The 19,234-nt window shown below is 43.0% G+C and overlaps 1 protein-coding gene across 1 annotated transcript in view; it reads left to right on the top strand.

Annotated features, from left to right (window-relative positions):
- The first annotated feature begins 16,193 nt into the window (after window positions 1-16,193).
- Window positions 16,194-19,234, top strand: part of LOC109896006 (serine incorporator 5) — a 54,225-nt gene continuing 51,184 nt past the window's right edge. Inside the window, exon 1 of the mRNA XM_020490174.2 lies at window positions 16,194-16,583. Within this exon, the coding sequence (XP_020345763.2) occupies window positions 16,551-16,583 (33 nt within the window). The 5' untranslated portion in view covers window positions 16,194-16,550. The remainder of the gene's footprint in view (window positions 16,584-19,234) is intronic.

Below are 19,234 nucleotides of genomic sequence, written 5' to 3'. Positions count from 1 at the left end.
AAGTCATTCTGTCTTGAGATTGTGGTTGTTCATTTGGTTGACACTTCTGAATTAATGCAACACCTCAACTCTTAGCTGACTCACCTTAGCATAAGTATCTAATCAATTATACCCCCCAAAAATATGAATGTAATTAATTAAGTGGAGAAATCTTAGTAAAAAATACCTACTCCCACTCTGGTTTAAGGTGCCATTCACCTTAAACCAGTGCTCTGAATAAATACATATACCTCCCACCCACTACATGAGCAGAGATTCAACCTCACGTCTGAAGAATAAAAAATGTCTGTGTGCCAGTCTGTTTGCACAGATTTGGATAGAGGGAAAGGTCATTTTGCATGGCTTGCTGTCCCAGGTGGGTAGGGATTTTACTTCAGGACCAATTATTTAACCTTTATTTAACTAGGCAAATCAGTTAAGAAAAATATATTATTTACAATGACTGCCAACAACGGCCAAACCCAGACGACGCTGGGCCAATTGTACATCGCCCTATGGGACTCCCAATCACGGCTGGTTGTGATACAGCCTGGATTCGAGCAAGGGTGTCTGTAGTGACGCCTCAAGCACTGAGATGCAGTGCCTTAGACCGCTGCGCCCCTCGGTAGCTCAAGAATGAACAAATCCCGCCCACCTGGGGCACTGGGCCATGCGAAACTTACTTGCTTAGTGTGTGTGGGAAAGAGACATGCTGCCTCCAGGGCAGACGGTGGCTCTCCACTCAATTCCTGCTCCGCTCTGACACCACTGTTCCACCAGCAGCGCAGTCTAAAGTGGCCTGTTCCTGTCCTCTCCTATGTCCACACGGATCTGACACAACCTGGCAAGTGAGAGCAGATCTTATGACAGATTTAGTTAGTCTCTCACCAGACTCAGGGACTACCTTTAGCTGTCCCCTGTCAGAGCAGGTCAAAAGCTGGTGTCCGCTACACCTGTACTGTAGTGAGACCCTTGGTTTCACCCATCCAATGTTGTTGGATCAGTTGGCTCAATGAAAAGGAAGGAAGGATACATTTTTTTAAGTATTGGAGCTGGACTCAGTCCAGACAGACAGAGAACCATTTGGGTCATGGCCAAGGCTCAGGGTTGAGGTGAGGGCAAGCTGAATGATTCAAGTCTATAGAACTGCCCCACAATACAATACAGCACCGGAACAGCAGAGCAGGGACACAATGGCTGTATATGGCGGCCAAGCCTGGAGAAATGACAGGGTTGTGTGTGTGTGTGGATGACGGTGGTGTCAGAAGCTGTAACACAGGAGGCCAGTACACACTGATCGCAGAATCACTCCAAGAATAGTTATGAGAGCCATTGTTTTTAGTATTTTATTAAGAACCCCATAAGCTGTTGCAAAACCAGCAGCTACACTTCCTGGGGTCCACACAAACATGAAACATTACATAATACAGAACATTAATAGACAAGAATGGCAAACAGCCTACATATCAATACATACACACAAAATATCTAGGTCAAATAGGGGAGAGGCGTGGTGCCGAGAGGTGTTGCTTTATCTGGGTTTTTTTTCAACCAGGTTTACTGTTCATTTGAGCAATATGAGATGGAGTTCCATGCAGTAATGGCTCTATATAAAAATTTACGCTTTTGTGACTTTGTTATGTTTTGGGGACTGAAAGACCCCTGGTGGCATGGCTGGTGGGGTAAGTGTGTGTCAGAGCTGTGTCTGTTGACTGCAAGCAATTTGAAATGTTCAACACATTGCATCACTTTTTCTTTTCATAAGAAACAGTCAGTCTCTCCTCAACTCTTAGCCAAGAGAGACTGAAATACACTGCTCAAAAAAAGAAAGGGAACACTTAAACAACACAATGTAACTCCAAGTCAATCACACTTCTGTGAAATCAAACTGTCCACTTAGGAAGCAAGTCTGATTGACCTATAAATTTCACATGCTGTTGTGCAAATGGAATAGACAACAGGTGGAAATTATAGGCAATTAGCAAGACACCCACAATAAAGGAGTGGTTCTGCAGGTGGTGACCACAGACCACTTCTCAGTTCCTATGCTTCCTGGCTGATGTTTTGGTCACTTTTGAATGCTGTCGGTGCCGTCACTCTAGTGGTAGCATGAGACGGAGTCTACAACACACAAGTGGCTCAGGTAATGCAGCTCATCCAGGATGGCACATCAATGCGAGCTGTGGCAAGAAGGTTTGCTGTGTCTGTCAGCCTAGTGTCCAGAGCATGGAGGCGCTATCAGGAGACAGGCCAGACACTCTAATGTACTTGTCCTCTTGCTCAGTTGTGCACCAGAGCCTCCCACTCCTCTTTCTATTCTGGTTAGAGCCAGTTTGCGCTGTTCTGTGAATGGAATAGGGTTTCAGAAGACAGTTCTTTGTTTTTGGCCATTTTAAGCCTGTAATCGAACTCACATGCTGATGCTCCAGATACTAAACTAGTCTAAAGAAGGACAGTTTTATTGCAGTTTAACAGTTTTCAGCTGTGCTAACATAATTGCAAAAGGGTTTTCTAATGATCAATAATGGGCCTCTGTACGCCTATGTAGATATTCCATGAAGAAAATCAGCCGTTTCCAGCTACAATAGTCATTGACAACATTAACAATGTCTACACTGTATTTCTGACCAATTTGATGTTATTTTAATGGACAAAAAATTAGATTTTCTTTCAAAAACAAGGACATTTCTAAGTGGCCCCAAACTTTTGAATGTTAGCATATATGGTTAAATTATCAGCATACATGGACACACAGGTTTTGTTTAATGCCAGTGGCAGGTAATTGGTGAAAATATAAAAGACACTAGAGAGCTGCCCTGCGGTACACCACACCCTACATGTTTGACATTAGAGAAGCTTCCATTAAAGAAAACCCTCTGAGATGTATTAGATAGCTCTGAATCCACAATATAGCAGAGGTTGAAAAGCCATAAAGCATATGTTTTCTAAACAACAGGCTATGGTGAATAATATATTTGTAAAAAAAAAAAAATAACAAGGCAAATCAGTTAAAAACAAATTCTTATTTACAATGACAGCCTACCAAAAGGAAAAAGGCCTGCAGGGACGGGGGCAGGGATTTAAAATGTATATATACAGTATCAGTCAAAAGTTTGGACACACCTACCCATTCAAGTTTTTTTTTCTTTTACTATACTCTACATTGTACAATAATAGTGAAGACATCAAAATATATTTGTTATTCTTCAAAGTAGCCACCCCTTGCCTTAATGACAGCTTTGCACACTCTTGGCATTCTCTCAACCAGCTTCACGAGGAATGATTTTCCAACAGTATTGAAGGAACTGCCATAAATTGGGTTGAGGTCAGGTAATTGTAGAGGCCAGGTCATCTGATGTAGCGCTCCATCACTCCTTCTTGGTCAAATAGCCCTTACACAGCCTGGAGGTGTGTTTTGGGTCACTGTCCTGTTGTAAAACAAATGATAGTCCTACTAAGCACAAACCAGATGGGATGGTGTATCACTTCAGAATGCTGTGGTAGCCATGCTGGTTAAGTGTGCCTTGAATTCAAAATAATTAACTGACTATCACCAGCAAAGCACCGTCACACCACCTCCTCCATGCTTCACAGTGGGAACCACACATGCGGAGATCATCTGTTCACCTACTCTGCATCTCACAAAGACACGGCAGTTTGAACCAAAAATCTCAAATTTGGACTCATCAGACCAAAAGACAGATTTCCACCAGTCTAATTTCCATTGTTTCTTGGCCCAGGCAAGTCTCGAAATTCCACAAAATAACTTTGAACAAGGCACACCTGTTAATTGAAATGCATTCCAGGTGACTACCTCATGAAGCTGGTTAAGATAATGCCAAGAGTGTGCAAAGCTGCCATCAAGGCAAAGGGTGAAAATACAGCAGAAAATATGGAGCGTTGCGCCATGATTGGCTCAGTGTTCTGTCACTCATGGGGACACTACGTCACCGCCAAGTCTAAGGGTAGAGCTAGAAAATTCTAGCCCCTTGGGTGCTGCCATAGAGTTTACATTAGAAGTGCCCATCCAAGAAGGCTAAAGGTCATTGGCCACAGATAAAATGACGTCAAATCATGTTATATGTACAGTAGCTTTGATTGGACTGATCACGTCAACATCATACGTTCAATATCTTAGCTAAATCAAATAAAATGTTATTGTTCACATACACACGGTTAGCAGATGTTACTGCGAGTGTAGCGAAATGCTTGTGCTTCTAGTTCCGACAGCGAAGCAATATCTAACAATTAATCTAATAATGCCAGAACAACTACCGAATACACCCAAATCTAAGTAAAGGGATGGAATAAGAATATATACATATAAATATATGGGTGAGCAATGACAAAGTGGCATAGGCAAGATGCAATAGATGGTATAAAATACAGTATATACATATGATATGAGTAATGCAAGATATGCAAACATTATTAAAGTGGCATTATTAAGTGACTAGTGATCCATTTATTAAAGTGGCCAATGATTTCAAGTCTGTATGTAGGCAGCAGGCTCTCTGTGTTAGTGATGGCTGTTTAACAGTCATCACAGATAGAAGCTGTTTTTCAGTCTCTCGGTCCCAGCTGTGATGCAGATGTACTGATCTCGCCTTCTGGATGGTAGCGGGGGGAACAGGCAGTGGCTTGGATTGTTGTTGTCCTTGATCTTTTTGGCCTTCCTGTGACATTGGGTACTGTAGGTGTCCTGGAGAGAAGGTCGTTTGCCCCCAGTGATGCGTTGTGCAGACCGTACCACCCTCTGGAGAGCCTTGTGATTGTGGGCCATACAGCCCGACAGGATGCTCTCTCTTGTGGCATATGTAAAGGTTGGTGAGGGTTTTAGGTGACAAGCCAAATTTCTTCAGCCTCCTGAGGTTTAAGAGGCACTTTTGCGCCTTCTTCACCACACTATCTGTGTGGTTGGATCATTTCAGTTTGTCCATGATGTGTACGCCGAAGAACTCAAAACTTTCCACCTTCTCAACTGCTGTCCCGTCGATGTGGATAGGGGGTGCTCCCTCTGCTGTTTCCTGAAGTCCACGATCATCTATTGTTGATGTTGAGTGAGAGGTTGTTTTGCTGACACCACACTCTTGAGTGCTCTCACCTCCTCCCTGTAGGCTGTTTCGTCATTGTTGGTCATCAAGCCTACTACTGTTGTGTCGTCTGCAAACTTGAAGATTGAGTTGGAGGCGTGTTTGGCCATGCAGTCATGGGTGAACAGGGAGTACAGGAGAGAGCTGAGCACACACCCTTGTGGGGCCCCAATGTTGAGGATCAGCGAAGTGAAGATGTTGTTTCCTACCTTCACCTGGGGGCGGCCCGTCAGGAAGTCCAGGACCCAGTTGCACAGGGCAGGGTTGAGACCCAGGGCCTCTAGCTTAATGATGAGCTTGGGTGGTACTATGGTGTTGAATGCTGAGCTATAGTCAATGAACAGCATTCTTACATAGGTATTTCTCTTGTCAAGATGGGATAGGGCAGTGTGCAGTGTTATGGTGATTATATCATCTGTGGACCTATTGGGGCGGTAAGCAAATTGAAGTGGGTCTAGGGTGACAGGTAAGGTGGAGGTGATATGATCCTTGACTAGCCTTTCAAAGTACTTCATGATGACAGAAGTGAGTGCTACGGAGCGATAGTAATTTGGTTAATTTACCTTTGCTTTCTTGGGTACAGGAACAATGGTGGCCATCTTGAAGCATGTGGGGACAGCAGACTGGGATAGGAAGAGATTGAATATGTCTGTAAACACACCAGCCAGCTGGTCTGGACATGCTCTCAGGACGCGGCTAGGGATGCCGTCTGGGCCGGCAGTCTTGCGAGGGTTAACACGTTTAAATGTCTTACTCACACGGAGTAAGGCCACGGAGAAGGAGAGCCCACAGTCCTTGGTTGCGGGCCGCGTTGGTGGCACTGTATTATCCTCAAAGCGGGCAAAGAAGGTGTTTAGTTTGTCTGGAAGCAAGACGTCGGTGTCCGTGACATGATTGGTTTTCTTTTTGTAGTCCGTGATTGTCTGTAGACCCTGCCACATACGTCTTGTGTCTGAGCTATTGAATTGCGACTACACTTTGTCTCTATGACATTTCACTTGTTTAATTGCCTTGTGGAAGGAATAACTACACTGTTTGTATTCAGCCATAATCCCAGTCACCTTTCCATGGCTAAATGCGGTGTTTCGTGCTTTTAGTATCCACGGTTACTGGTTTGGGTAGGTTTAATAGTCACAGTGGGTACAACATCTCCTATGCACTTCCTTATAAACTCACTCCCCGAATCAGCGTATACGTCGATATTATTCTCTGAGGCTACCCGGAATTTGTCCCAGTTCGCGTGATCAAAACAATCTTGAAGCGTGGATTCCGATTGGTCAGACCAGGGTTGAATAGTTCTTAACACGGGTACATCCTGTTTGAGTTTCTGCCTCTAGGAAGGGAGGAGCAAAATAGTGTTGTGGTCAGATTTGCCAAAAGGAGGGTGGGGGAGGGCCTTGTATGCATCGCGGAAGTTAGCGTTTCAGTGATCCAGAGTTTTGCCAGCGCAAGTACTACAGTCAATATGCTGATAGAATTTAGGTAGCCTTGTTCTCAAATTTGCTTTGTTAAAATCCCTAGCTACAATAAAGGCAGCCTCTGGATATATGGTTTCCAGTTTGCATAATGTCCAGTGAAGTTCCTTGAGGGCTGTCGTGGTATCGGCTTGAGGGGGGATATACACAGCTGTGACAATAACCAAGGAGAATTCTCTTGGGATTGATTACGGTCTGCATTTGATTGTGAGGAATTCTAGGTCAGGTGAACAGAAGAACTTGAGTTCCTGTAAGTTGTTACAATTACACCATGAGTCATTAATCCTGGAAGGATATTGATCTCATCCCGTCAGTAGAGGATGCCTGGTTATTTTTTATAAATGCCTTCCTAACCATCTTAAATAAGCATGCCCCATTCAAGAAATTTAGAACCAGGAACAGATATAGCCCTTGGTTCTCCCCAGACCTGACTGCCCTTTAACCAACACAAAAACATCCTATGGCGTTCTGCATTAGCATCGAACGTGATATGCAGCTTTTCAGGGAAGCTCGAAACCATCCTACACCATTATACACAGGCAGTTAGAAAAGCCAAGGCTAGCTTTTTCAAGCAGAAATTTGCTTTCTGCAACACTAATTCAAAAAAGTTCTGGGACACTGTAAAGTCCATGGAGAATAAGAACACCTCCTCCCAGCTGCCCACTGCACTGAAGATAGGAAACACTGTCACCACTGATAAATCCACTATAATTGAGAATTTCAATAAGCATTTTTCTACGGCTGGCCATGCGTTCCACCTGGCTACCCCTACCCCGGTCAACAGCACTGCACCCCCCACAGCAACTCGCCCAAGCCTTCCCCATTTCTCCATCTCCCAAATCCAGTCAGCTGATGTTCTGAAAGAGCTGCAAAATCTGGACCCCTACAAATCAGCCGGGCTAGACAATCTGGACCCTTTCTTTCTAAAATGATCTGTCGAAATTGTTGCCACCCCTATTACTAGCCTGTTCAACCACTCGTTCGTGTCGTCTGAGATTCCCAAAGATTGGAAAGCAGCTGCGGTCATCCCCCTCTTCAAAGGGGGGGACACTCTTGACCCAAACTGCTATAGACCTATTTATATCCTATCTTGCCTTTCTAAGGTCTTCGAATGCCAAGTCAACAAACAGATTACCGACCATTTCAAATCTCACCATACCCTCTCTGCTATGCAATCTGGTTTCAGAGCTGGTCATGGGTGCACCTCAGCCACGCTCAAGGTCCTAAACGATATCTTAACCGCCATCGATAAGAAACATTACTGTGCAGCCGTATTCAGTGACCTGGCCAAGGCTTTCGACTCTGTCAATCACCACATCCTCATCGGCAGACTCTATAGCCTTGGTTTCTCAAATGATTGCCTCGCCTGGTTCACCAACTACTTCTCTGATAGAGTTCAATGTGTCAAATCGGAGGGCCTGTTGTCCGAGCCTCTGGCAGTCTCTATGGGGGTGCCACAAGGTTCAATTCTTGGACCGACTCTCTTCTCTATACATCAATGATGTCGCTCTTGCTGCTGGTGAGTCTCTGATCCACCTCAGACGACACCATTCTGTATACTTCTGGCCAATCTTTGGCCACTGTGTTAACAACCCTCCAGATGAGCTTCAATGCCATACAACTCTCCTTCCGTGGCCTCCAATTGCTCTTAAATACAAGTAAAACTAAATGCATGCTCTTCAACCGATCGCTACCTGCCCGCCTGTCCAACATCACTACTCTGGACGGTTCTGACTTAGAATATGTGGACAACTACAAATACCTCGGTGTCTGGTTAGACTGTAAACTCTCCTTCCAGACTCGCATCAAACATCTCCAATCCAAAGTTAAATCTAGAATTGGCTTCCTATTTCGTAAAAAAGCATCCTTCACTCATGCTGCCAAACATACCCTTGTAAAACTGACCATCCTACCGATCCTCGACTTTGGCGATGTCATTTACAAAATAGCCTCCAATACCCTACTCAATAAATTGGATGCAGTCTATCACAGTGCCATCCGTTTTGTCACCAAAGCCCCATATACTACCCACCACTGCGACCTGTACGCTCTCGTTGGCTGGCCCTCTCTTCATACTCGTCGCAAAACCCACTGGCTCCAGGTCATCTACAAGAACCTGCTAGGTAAAGTCCCACCTTATCTCAGCTTGCTGGTCACCATAGCAGCACCCACCTGTAGCACATGCTCCAGCAGGTATATCTCTCTGGTCACCCCCAAAACCAATTATTCCTTTGGCCGCCTCTCCTTCCAGTTCTCTGCTGCCAATGACTGGAACGAACTACAAAACTCTCTGAAACTGGAAACACTTATCTCCCTCACTAGCTTTAAGCACCAGCTGTCAGAGCAGCTCACAGATTACTGCACCTGTTCATAGCCCATCTACAATTTAGCACAAACAACTACCTCTCCCCCTACTGTATTTATTTACAGTGCCTTGCGAAAGTATTCGGCCCCCTTGAACTTTGCGACCTTTTGCCACATTTCAGGCTTCAAACATAAAGATATAAAACTGTATTTTTTTGTGAAGAATCAACAACAAGTGGGACACAATCATGAAGTGGAACGACATTTATTGGATATTTCAAACTTTTTTAACAAATCAAAAACTGAAAATTTGGGCGTGCAAAATTATTCAGCCCCTTTACTTTCAGTGCAGCAAACTGTCTCCAGAAGTTCAGTGAGGATCTCTGAATGATCCAATGTTGACCTAAATGACTAATGATGATAAATACAATCCACCTGTGTGTAATCAAGTCTCCGTATAAATGCACCTGCACTGTGATAGTCTCAGAGGTCCGTTAAAAGCGCAGAGAGCATCATGAAGAACAAGGAACACACCAGGCAGGTCCGAGATACTGTTGTGAAGAAGTTTAAAGACGGATTTGGATACAAAAAGATTTCCCAAGCTTTAAACATCCCAAGGAGCACTGTGCAAGCGATAATATTGAAATGGAAGGAGTATCAGACCACTGCAAATCTACCAAGACCTGGCCGTCCCTCTAAACTTTCAGCTCATACAAGGAGAAGACTGATCAGAGATGCAGCCAAGAAGCCCATGATCACTCTGGATGAACTGCAGAGATCTACAGCTGAGGTGGGAGACTCTGTCCATAGGACAACAATCAATCGTATATTGCACAAATCTGGCCTTTATGGAAGAGTGGCAAGAAGAAAGCCATTTCTTAAAGATATCCATAAAAAGTGTCGTTTAAAGTTTGCCACAAGCCACCTGGGAGACACACCAAACATGTGGAAGAAGGTGCTCTGGTCAGATGAAACCAAAATTGAACTTTTTGGCAACTATGCAAAACGTTATGTTTGGCGTAAAAGCAACACAGCTCATCACCCTGAACACACCATCCCCACTGTCAAACATGGTGGTGGCAGCATCATGGTTTGGGCCTGCTTTTCTTCAGCAGGGACAGGGAAGATGGTTAAAATTGATGGGAAGATGGATGGAGCCAAATACAGGACCATTCTGGAAGAAAACCTGATGGAGTCTGCAAAAGACCTGAGACTGGGACGGAGATTTGTCTTCCAACAAGACAATGATCCAAAACATAAAGCAAAATCTACAATGGAATGGTTCAAAAATAAACATATCCAGGTGTTAGAATGGCCAAGTCAAAGTCCAGACCTGAATCGAATCGAGAATCTGTGGAAAGAACTGAAAACTGCTGTTCACAAATGCTCTCCATCCAACCTCACTGAGCTCGAGCTGTTTTGCAAGGAGGAATGGGGAAAAATGTCAGTCTCTCGATGTGCAAAACTGATAGAGACATACCCCAAGCGACTTACAGCTGTAATCGCAGCAAAAGGTGGTGCTACAAAGTATTAACTTAAGGGGGCTGAATAATTTTGCACTCCCAATTTTTCAGTTTTTGATTTGTTAAAAAAGTTTGAAATATCCAATAAATGTCGTTCCACTTCATGTTTGTGTCCCACTTGTTGTTGATTCTTCACAAAAAAAATACAGTTTTATATCTTTATGTTTGAAGCCTGAAATGTGGCAAAAGTTCGCAAAGTTCAAGGGGGCCGAATACTTTCACAAGGCACTGTATTTATTTTTCTCCTTTGCACCCCATTATTTTTATTTCTACTTTGCACATTCTTCCACTGCAAATCTACCATTCCAGTGTTTTACTTGCTATATTGTATTTACTTTGCCACCATGGCCTTTTCTTTGCCTTTACCTCCCTTCTCACCTCATTTGCTCACATCGTATATAGACTTATTTTTCTACTGTATTATTGACTGTATGTTTGTTTTACTCCATGTGTAACTCTGTGTTGTTGAATGTGTCTAACTGCGTTGCTTTATCTTGGCCAGTTCGCAATTGTAAATGAGAACTTGTTCTCAACTTGCCTACCTGGTTAAATAAAGGTGAAATAAAAATAAAATAAATAAAAAAGGGATTAAATGAGGTTGAATGAACTGTTTCACTGCCAGAAAGGCTCAGCTGATAGCCAGGTGTAGCAGTGGTAAGATGTTGGGACAGCTTTATGTAGGCCCTAACAGTTTTTGGGCACTGTCTGTCACTGTTACAGTGCAATTCATGTATTTTTTTGTGTTGTGTAGTGTCTTTGCTGGGATTGCATCCCACTTTTGTTTTGTTTTGCCCACCAAGATATACATGCTAAAATCACCACTGGCTGCCTTATATGACTTTCACTTCAATATCACATGATATTGGTTCTCGGCATCACATTATATCAAAATAAATACATGCCCAGGCTCTCAGATTCCCAGATGACTTCCAACGTAAAGACTAAGAAAACGTTGCCTTTGTGAGTGGGCTCAGACATGCCATTCTGTATCCATGTGAAGGTCCTGTACCACATACACACACACACAAATACATTTGACGCACACGCATGCACAAACACACACACACCGACTGAAAACCATCCCCTCTCTAAACATTCCTCCCTCTATCTTGTTTGCGTTTCTCTGTGGAAAAGAAAGAAAGAAGAGTCTGAGAAGAGGGAGTCAGTGTCATCACCCAGGTTACCTAAAAGACAAAGGGAACTGAGAACTTTATGAAAAGCAAACACCCAACTCTTTCTCTACAATAACGCTTTAAACACACACACACACACACAGTTTGTTCAACATACAGTGCCTTCAGAAAGTATTTTCCACATTTTGTTGTGTTACAGAATTTAAAATTTAGATTTTTGAGGTCACTGGCCTACACACCTTAATGTCAAAGTAAAATGATGTTTTTCTACATTTTACAAATTAATAAAAAATGTAAAGCTGAAATACCTAGAGTGAATAAGTATTCAACCCCTTTGTTACTGCAAGCCTAATAAGTTCAGGAGTACAAATGTGCTGAACAAGTCACATAATAAGTTGCATGGACTCACTCTATGTGCAATAATAGTGTTTAACATGATTTTTGAATGACTACCTCATCTTTGTACCCCACACATACAATTATCTGTAAGGTCCCTCAGCCGAGCTGTGAATTTCAAACACAGATTCAACCACAAAGACCAGGAAGGTTTTCCAATGCCTCGCAAAGAAGGGCACTTATTGGTAGATGGGTAAAAATAAAAACAATTGAAAATGGACTATCCCTTTGAGCATGGTGAAGTTACTAAATACACTTTGAATGGTGTATCAATGCACCCAGTCATTACAAAGATACAGGCATCTTTCCTAACTCAGTTGCCAGATAGGAAGGAAACTGATCTGAGATTTCACCATGAGGCCAATGGTGACATTAAAACAATTACAGAGTTTAACAGCTGTGATAGTGGAAAACTGAAAATGGATCAACAACAATGTAGTTACTTCACAATAATAACCTAATTTACAATGTGCAAAGAAGGAAGCCTGTACAGAATAAAACATATTCACAAAAATGCATCCTGTTTGCAAGAAGGCACCAAAGAAAGACTGAAAAGAAATGTGGCAAAGCAATTCATTTTGGTCCTGAATACAAAGTGTTATGTTCAGTGCAAATCCAATACAACACACTACTGAGTACCACTCCATATTTTCAAGCATAGTGGTGGCTGCATCATGTTATGGGTATGCTTGTAATCGTTAATGACTGGGGAATTTTTCAGGATACAAAAATAAACGGAATGGAGTTAAGCACAAGCAAAATCCTATAGGAAAACCTGGTTCAGTCTGCCTTCCACCAGACACTGGGAGATGAATTCACCTTTCTGTAGGACAACAACCTAAAACACAAGACCAAATCTATGCTGGAGTTGCTTACCAAGAAGACAGTGAATGTTCCTGAGTGGCCGAGTTACAGTTTTGACTTAAATCCCGTGCTTATTTTGAGTCGGATCCTGTGCACCTCTCAGATTTGACTTTGTTTGTTCCGGCACCTATTTGCCTCTCGTGGCATAATTGATTACATATTTCACTGTTCGCACTGTTGACATTCTAGTAAAAGCAATCAGCATTAAATCAAGTTGCCTCCTCGTTATTTATCCCACCCCCCAGTGCATCCACCGACGAAGTGGTCGGAGCAGGTGCAATTTGCAGTTCAAGAAGAAGCAAACGTATAACCCCTGGCTTGTCATGCAGAATTCAAAGTTGGGCTGTACAATATGCAAAAAGCCTTAGAATGAAGCTAAACATCAGTCTCATGCCCGCTCCTGGCTTTGAGCAAGAAGTTGACTCGCAAGAGTTAAATGGCCTTGACATGGGGAGAGTCATTGTGGAATGTTTGGAAAACTAAGGTAGGACATTGTTTTTCATTTACTTTCACAGCACAAAACAAGTTTGTAATTTAATATGTGCTTCATATTATCACATAGGCAGGAGGTCTAAATATTCTCATATGTGTGTTCTGCTGTAGCCTACATTGTTCTATTTTATTTGAAGTTATATTCCGACATTGAGATATTTGTTCTACTGTTACATTGATGTCTTGAAAATGATATGAAATTGGGGTCTTGTAAGCCCCACTGCTGAGTATGTGTACATGGCGGGTGTTCTGAAGTGTTGTCTAAAAATGTTGCTGTACACTGACGTCTAGAAAATTAGGCTATAAGAAATTCGGACTTGTGTAAGGCCCGCAGTTATACTCAAGTATGTGTGCATACTGCAGTGAAGTCTAAAATGCTTTGAATTAATTAGCACCTTGGAGAGTGCTGTCCGTTTCACCACCATGGATAGTAGGCAACTTGGCTTAAATCTAGTGGCTTGCGGAAGTATTCACTCCCCTTGGTGTTTTTCCTATTTTGCTGCCTTACAACCTGGAATTAAAATAAAAAAAATGGGGGGGGGGGGGGGTTTGTATAATTTGATTTGGTGTACAGCAATCTTTAAGTCATACCACAGATTCTCAATTGGATTGAGGTCTGGGTTATGACGAGGCCATTCCAAGACATTTAAATGTTTCCCCTTAAACCACTCACGTGTTGCTTTAGCAGTATGCTTGGGGTCATTGTCCTGCTGGAAGGTGAGCCTCTGTCCTGGGCTCAAATCTCTGGAAGACTGAAACAGGTTTCCCTCAAGAATTTCCATGTATTTAGAGCCATCCATCATTACTTCAATTCTGACCAGTTTCCCAGTCCCTGCCGATGAAAAACATCCCTACAGCATGATGCTGCCACCACCATGCTTCACTGTGGGGATGGTGTTCTCGGGATGATGGGAGGTGTTAGATTTGCACCAGGCATAGCGTTTTCCTTGATTCCCAAAAAGCTACATTTTAGTCTCATCTGACCAGAGTACCTTCAAATCAAATCAAATCAAATCAAATTTATTTATATAGCCCTTCGTACATCAGCTGATATCTCAAAGTGCTGTACAGAAACCCAGCCTAAAACCCCAAACAGCAAGCAATGCAGGTGTAGAAGCACGGTGGCTAGGAAAAACTCCCTAGAAAGGCCAATACCTAGGAAGAAACCTAGAGAGGAACCAGGCTATGTGGGGTGGCCAGTCCTCTTCTGGCTGTGCCGGGTGGAGATTATAACAGAACATGGTCAAGATGTTCAATGTTCATAAATGACCAGCATGGTCGAATAATAATAAGGCAGAACAGTTGAAACTAGAGCAGCAGCACAGTCAGGTGGAAGTTGAAACTGGAGCAGCAGCATGGCCAGGTAGACTGGGGACAGCAAGGAGTCATCATGTCAGGTAGTCCTGGGGCATGGTCCTAGGGCTCAGGTCAGTTGAAACTGGAACAGCAGCATGGCCAGGTGGACTGGGGACAGCAAGGAGTCATCATGTCAGGTAGTCCTGGGGCATGGTCCTAGGGCTCAGGTCCTCCGAGAAAGAGAAAGAAAGAGAGAAGGAGAGAATTAGAGAACGCACACTTAGATTCACAAAGGACACCGAATAGGACAGGAGAAGTACTCCAGATATAACAAACTGACCCCAGCCCCCCGACACATAAACCACATCAGCCTCCAGTATTTATGCTGCAGATTATGTGTCGAGGGCTAGGGTCAGTCTGTTATATCTAGAGTACTTCTCCTGTCTTATCCAGTTTCCTGTGTGAACTTAAGTATGCTATCTCTAATTCTCTCTTTCACTCTCTCGGAGGACCAGAGGCCTAGGACCATGCCTCAGGACTACCTGGCATGATGTCTCCTTGCTGTCCCAAGTCCACCTGGCCGTGCTGCTGCTCCAGTTTCAACTGTTCTGCCTGCGGCTATGGTACCCTGACCTGTTCACCGGACGTGCTACCTGTCCCAGACCTGCTGTTTTCAACTCTCTAGAGACAGCAGGAGCGGTAGAGATACTCTTAATGATCGGCTATGAAAAGCCAACTGACAATTTCTCCTGAGGTGCTGACTTGCTGCACCCTCGACAACTACTGTGATTATTATTATTTGACCATGCTGGTCATTTATGAACATTTCAACATCTTGGCCATGTTCTGTTATAATCTCCACCCGGCACAGCCAGAAGAGGACTGGCCACCCCTCATAGCCTGGTTCCTCTCTAGGTTTCTTCCTAGGTTTTGGCCTTTCTAGGGAGTTCTTCCTAGCCACCGTGCTTCTACACCTGCATTGTTTGCTGTTTGGGGTTTTAGGCTGGGTTTCTGTACAGCACTTTGAGATATCAGCTGATGTAAGAAGGGCTATATAAATACATTTGATTTCAATTAGAGGTTGTAATGCAACAAAATAGGAAAAACGCCAAGTGGGATGAATACTTTTGCAAGGCACTGTACTTGAAAATATATGGCAAGACCTAAAAATGGTTGTCTAGCAATGATCAACAACCGGTTTGACAGAGCTTGAAGAATTTGGAAAACAATAATGGGCAAATGTTGTACAATACAGGTGTGGAAAAGCTCTTAGAGACTTCACCAGAAAGACTCCCAGCTGTAATCACTCTACAAAGTATTGACTCAGGGGTGTGAATACTTATGCAAATGAGATATTTATGTATTTAATTTTCAATACATTTGGAAACATTTCTATAAATATGTTTTCACTTTGTCATTATGATATATTGTGTGTAGATGGACGAGAGAAAAAATATTGAATATATTTTGAATTCAGGTTGTAACAACAAAATGTGGATTGGATCAAGGGGTATGAATACCTTCTGAATGCACGGTATATCCCCTCATTGAATAGCGTCACTATCATGAATAGAAACTATATGAACCCAACAACGTGACGAAAACGGATGTGAGATAGAAATAAAATAAGAAAATACAATCATCTAAATTAAATGTGCCATAGTTATTCAGTATATTTTTTGTCGTGCGTATTAACTGTTTATAATGCTTCATATATTGATTTATTACACAGTAGCTCTACTATGGCATTTTACTCGCTTTGAGTCACGCTGCATTTGCATTTTGTCTGTGCGATGAGCACCTGCCTGTAACAAGTAACGCCATCATGGTAAAAACAGTGGGAGGAGAGAGGGGGCTAGAAAGAGAGAGAGATAGAGACGGGGAAGTACACGTACTGCATGCGCTCTGAGTAGAATTTTATGCGAGAACGTCCGTCTGTACCGAACTGAAAAGTGGGCTGAATTCTGAAAGGGAATTTTTGACAACCATAACAAGATGTGTAGACCTACTCCGTGCTGTATAGGGCAGGTGAGTAATAACTAATTGTGGTTATAACTGATATTATACTCGGCACGTTTATGGAAAAAAATACCACCAGCGAACGTTATTGCTTTTTCTAACAAATTGAACTCTATAATGTATAGTAGTTTACGCTACATTTTGATGTAAAATGTCGGAATTTAGTTAGCTAATTCGTTTTTTTTCTTGATATCGTATTCAAGGTTTCAATTAATTTTTGTATTTTACGAAATGTGTGTGGCTTCCAACTGTTTGGCTAAACGCTAGCTAGCTAGTTACTGTAGCTAGCTATTCTTGCGGGTGACCATCGAAGATAATCTAGCCTGCCACAGTTTCCCCCAAAAATGAGTAGTAGCGCGCGATGCAGCTACAAAGATGTTGTGATTTGAATCGGACGCGAGTCTGTAACATTTGTGTAAACTGGCAACATTGTTGCTTGTGTTGTAGATGTCACTTCTACTGTAAACAATGTGTCATCGCACTGTTTAACATGCGGTGACGGCGTGCGTGACACTAATTTGCCTTCAGTTCCTACATTTGCCGATCTGGTTACCTCTGCCAACATCCTAGCGGTTGTGCCTGGCTTGATCCAATTCATTTTTTGAAACTATCTCACAGTTTTCCAGTGACGTAATGCTGTGTTGTTCTAAAGGTTTTGGGCAAGTCGCTGTATTTCTTATTTTCCAGTGGACTGATATTGAGTTCGCATGACTAGCACAGATCTTAATCCAATAAACCTCACTTATTCGCTTCGGCTATTTGGGAATGATATGGTCAAGCCATTAGGTGATGAGAAGAGCTTCTCTGGCTGAAAAGACTATGGGGCTAATTTAGGTAGAAATTACCATTGCAGCAGAAGTCAAAGCAACCAGCCAAAGTCCATTAACACATCTAGTTTAATATAACTTCATATTGGTATGTGAGAAAACTGGTTCTTATTTAACACAGTGATACAGAGATCTTCAATGTCCCATTGAATAGGCCTTGTCTTTGGCATTGTTCCATAACTGCCTGCTAGTCTAACTAACCACACTGAATAGTTTCTCCTCCAGAGGAATTTAATTACAGGGACACGTCCCTCATCCAATGTATTCAGGGGCCATCCCTTCAGTCCAATCAATGAAGAACGGAATCAAAGGAAATACGGGCTGGTGTGTGTGTGCATGTGTGCACATGCATGCGGTGTGTGTGGCTGATGTTAGCAAGAAATGAAGCACAAACACTTTAGTCAACATTGTCTTGCTACACAGGCCATGCGATAATCCTGTCTGTCACAGACCCCCATTAGCATTGTCCCCATCAACATGTGTATGAGTGTGTGTGTATTTGTGTTTGTTTTGACTGTGTGTCTATGCCTGTGTGTCCATCTTATTTGTATGTGTGATCGGCGGGTGGTCTGTTCATTTCCTCTTTGGCTGAATGTGGGGGGCTGGCTGTTTGTATTAGATTAGTGACGGAGATAAACTGGCCAGAGCTGCGCAGAAGAGGGCCAGAAACAGTGGTGTAGATGGACAGGGAGAGAAGTAGTCCAGAGAGAATCAGGACTGGAGAGGTGACTCCGATAGACGTAGTTGTAACTCTGAGCTACGCTGGAAACAGAACAGGAGGGTGGCAAACACACCAATGAGAGGTAAGGACACACTGTTGTCACACACTGACTCAACATACACCTGCAGTAGCCTGGCGGACACACATGTGCACACACCTGCATCCGACTAAAATAAACATCCAGTCATCTGTCACTTCAGGCTTGCCACATTGCTCCACTCTACATCCAGATACTGGTCCCATGTCAGCTGGATAGTTCAGCCTGTAATAGTTGAGGTTAGCGCTGGGGCAGGGAGATCTGACACTGGAACAGTTTCAGAACGTTTCCCTCTGAACCAACATGGCTACGTAAACAAAGCCATTGTGTGTGTGTTTCAGTCTCTCCTGGCTCATAGACTATAGCTTCACATTTAGGAAACAACAGATGTAGTGATTATGGTGTTCTTCCTTTAAAACCCCTCTGGCTGTGAACACTGTCAGGCTTCCACAGGAGGAGGGAGACTTGAGCTAAACCCCTGATCAAAACCAGGATATTATGGTCTTTGATTGGCTTGGCTTCTTAAAGGAGTAGATTACTATTTTACAACTTGATGTTAGATCAGTGCTTCCCAAACTTGGTCCTCGTGACCCCAAGGGGTGTTCGTTCTGGTTTTTGCTTGATGATGAGTTGATTAGTTGAATCAGTTGTGTAGTGCTAGGGCAAAAACCATAACGTGCACCCCTTGGGGAGTTTGGGAAACCCTGTGTTAGATGGTTGCTCATCCTGAAAGTAGTCTATGGGTCAAGAGAAACTGTAGTCCATGGTTAATTTTTCTTTAAACACCAACTATGAACTTCAGCTAACCTTAACCACCACAATCTAACCATCAATGAAACTGATGGGGACATGTGAGCATGTAAAAAAAAAAAGGTCTAAATCACTTGAAATCAATTCAAATCCTCTCCATATTTGATGTTACTTAAAGGTGATTTGGCCATAGAAAACATGCTTACATTCCCCCATCACTTCCATTGATTATTAGCTTGTGGTGGCTATTTACTTATTATTGCTGGAGCCAAATCACAGAGAGAGAATCTGGCCACACATTTGAATTCAAGGGCAAAGAAGATAA

Source organism: Oncorhynchus kisutch, linkage group LG8, assembly GCF_002021735.2.
Source record: "Oncorhynchus kisutch isolate 150728-3 linkage group LG8, Okis_V2, whole genome shotgun sequence".
NCBI lineage: Eukaryota > Metazoa > Chordata > Actinopteri > Salmoniformes > Salmonidae > Oncorhynchus > Oncorhynchus kisutch.
Note: the sequence above shows the minus strand (reverse complement) of the source record. Positions and strands in the feature narration are given on the sequence as shown.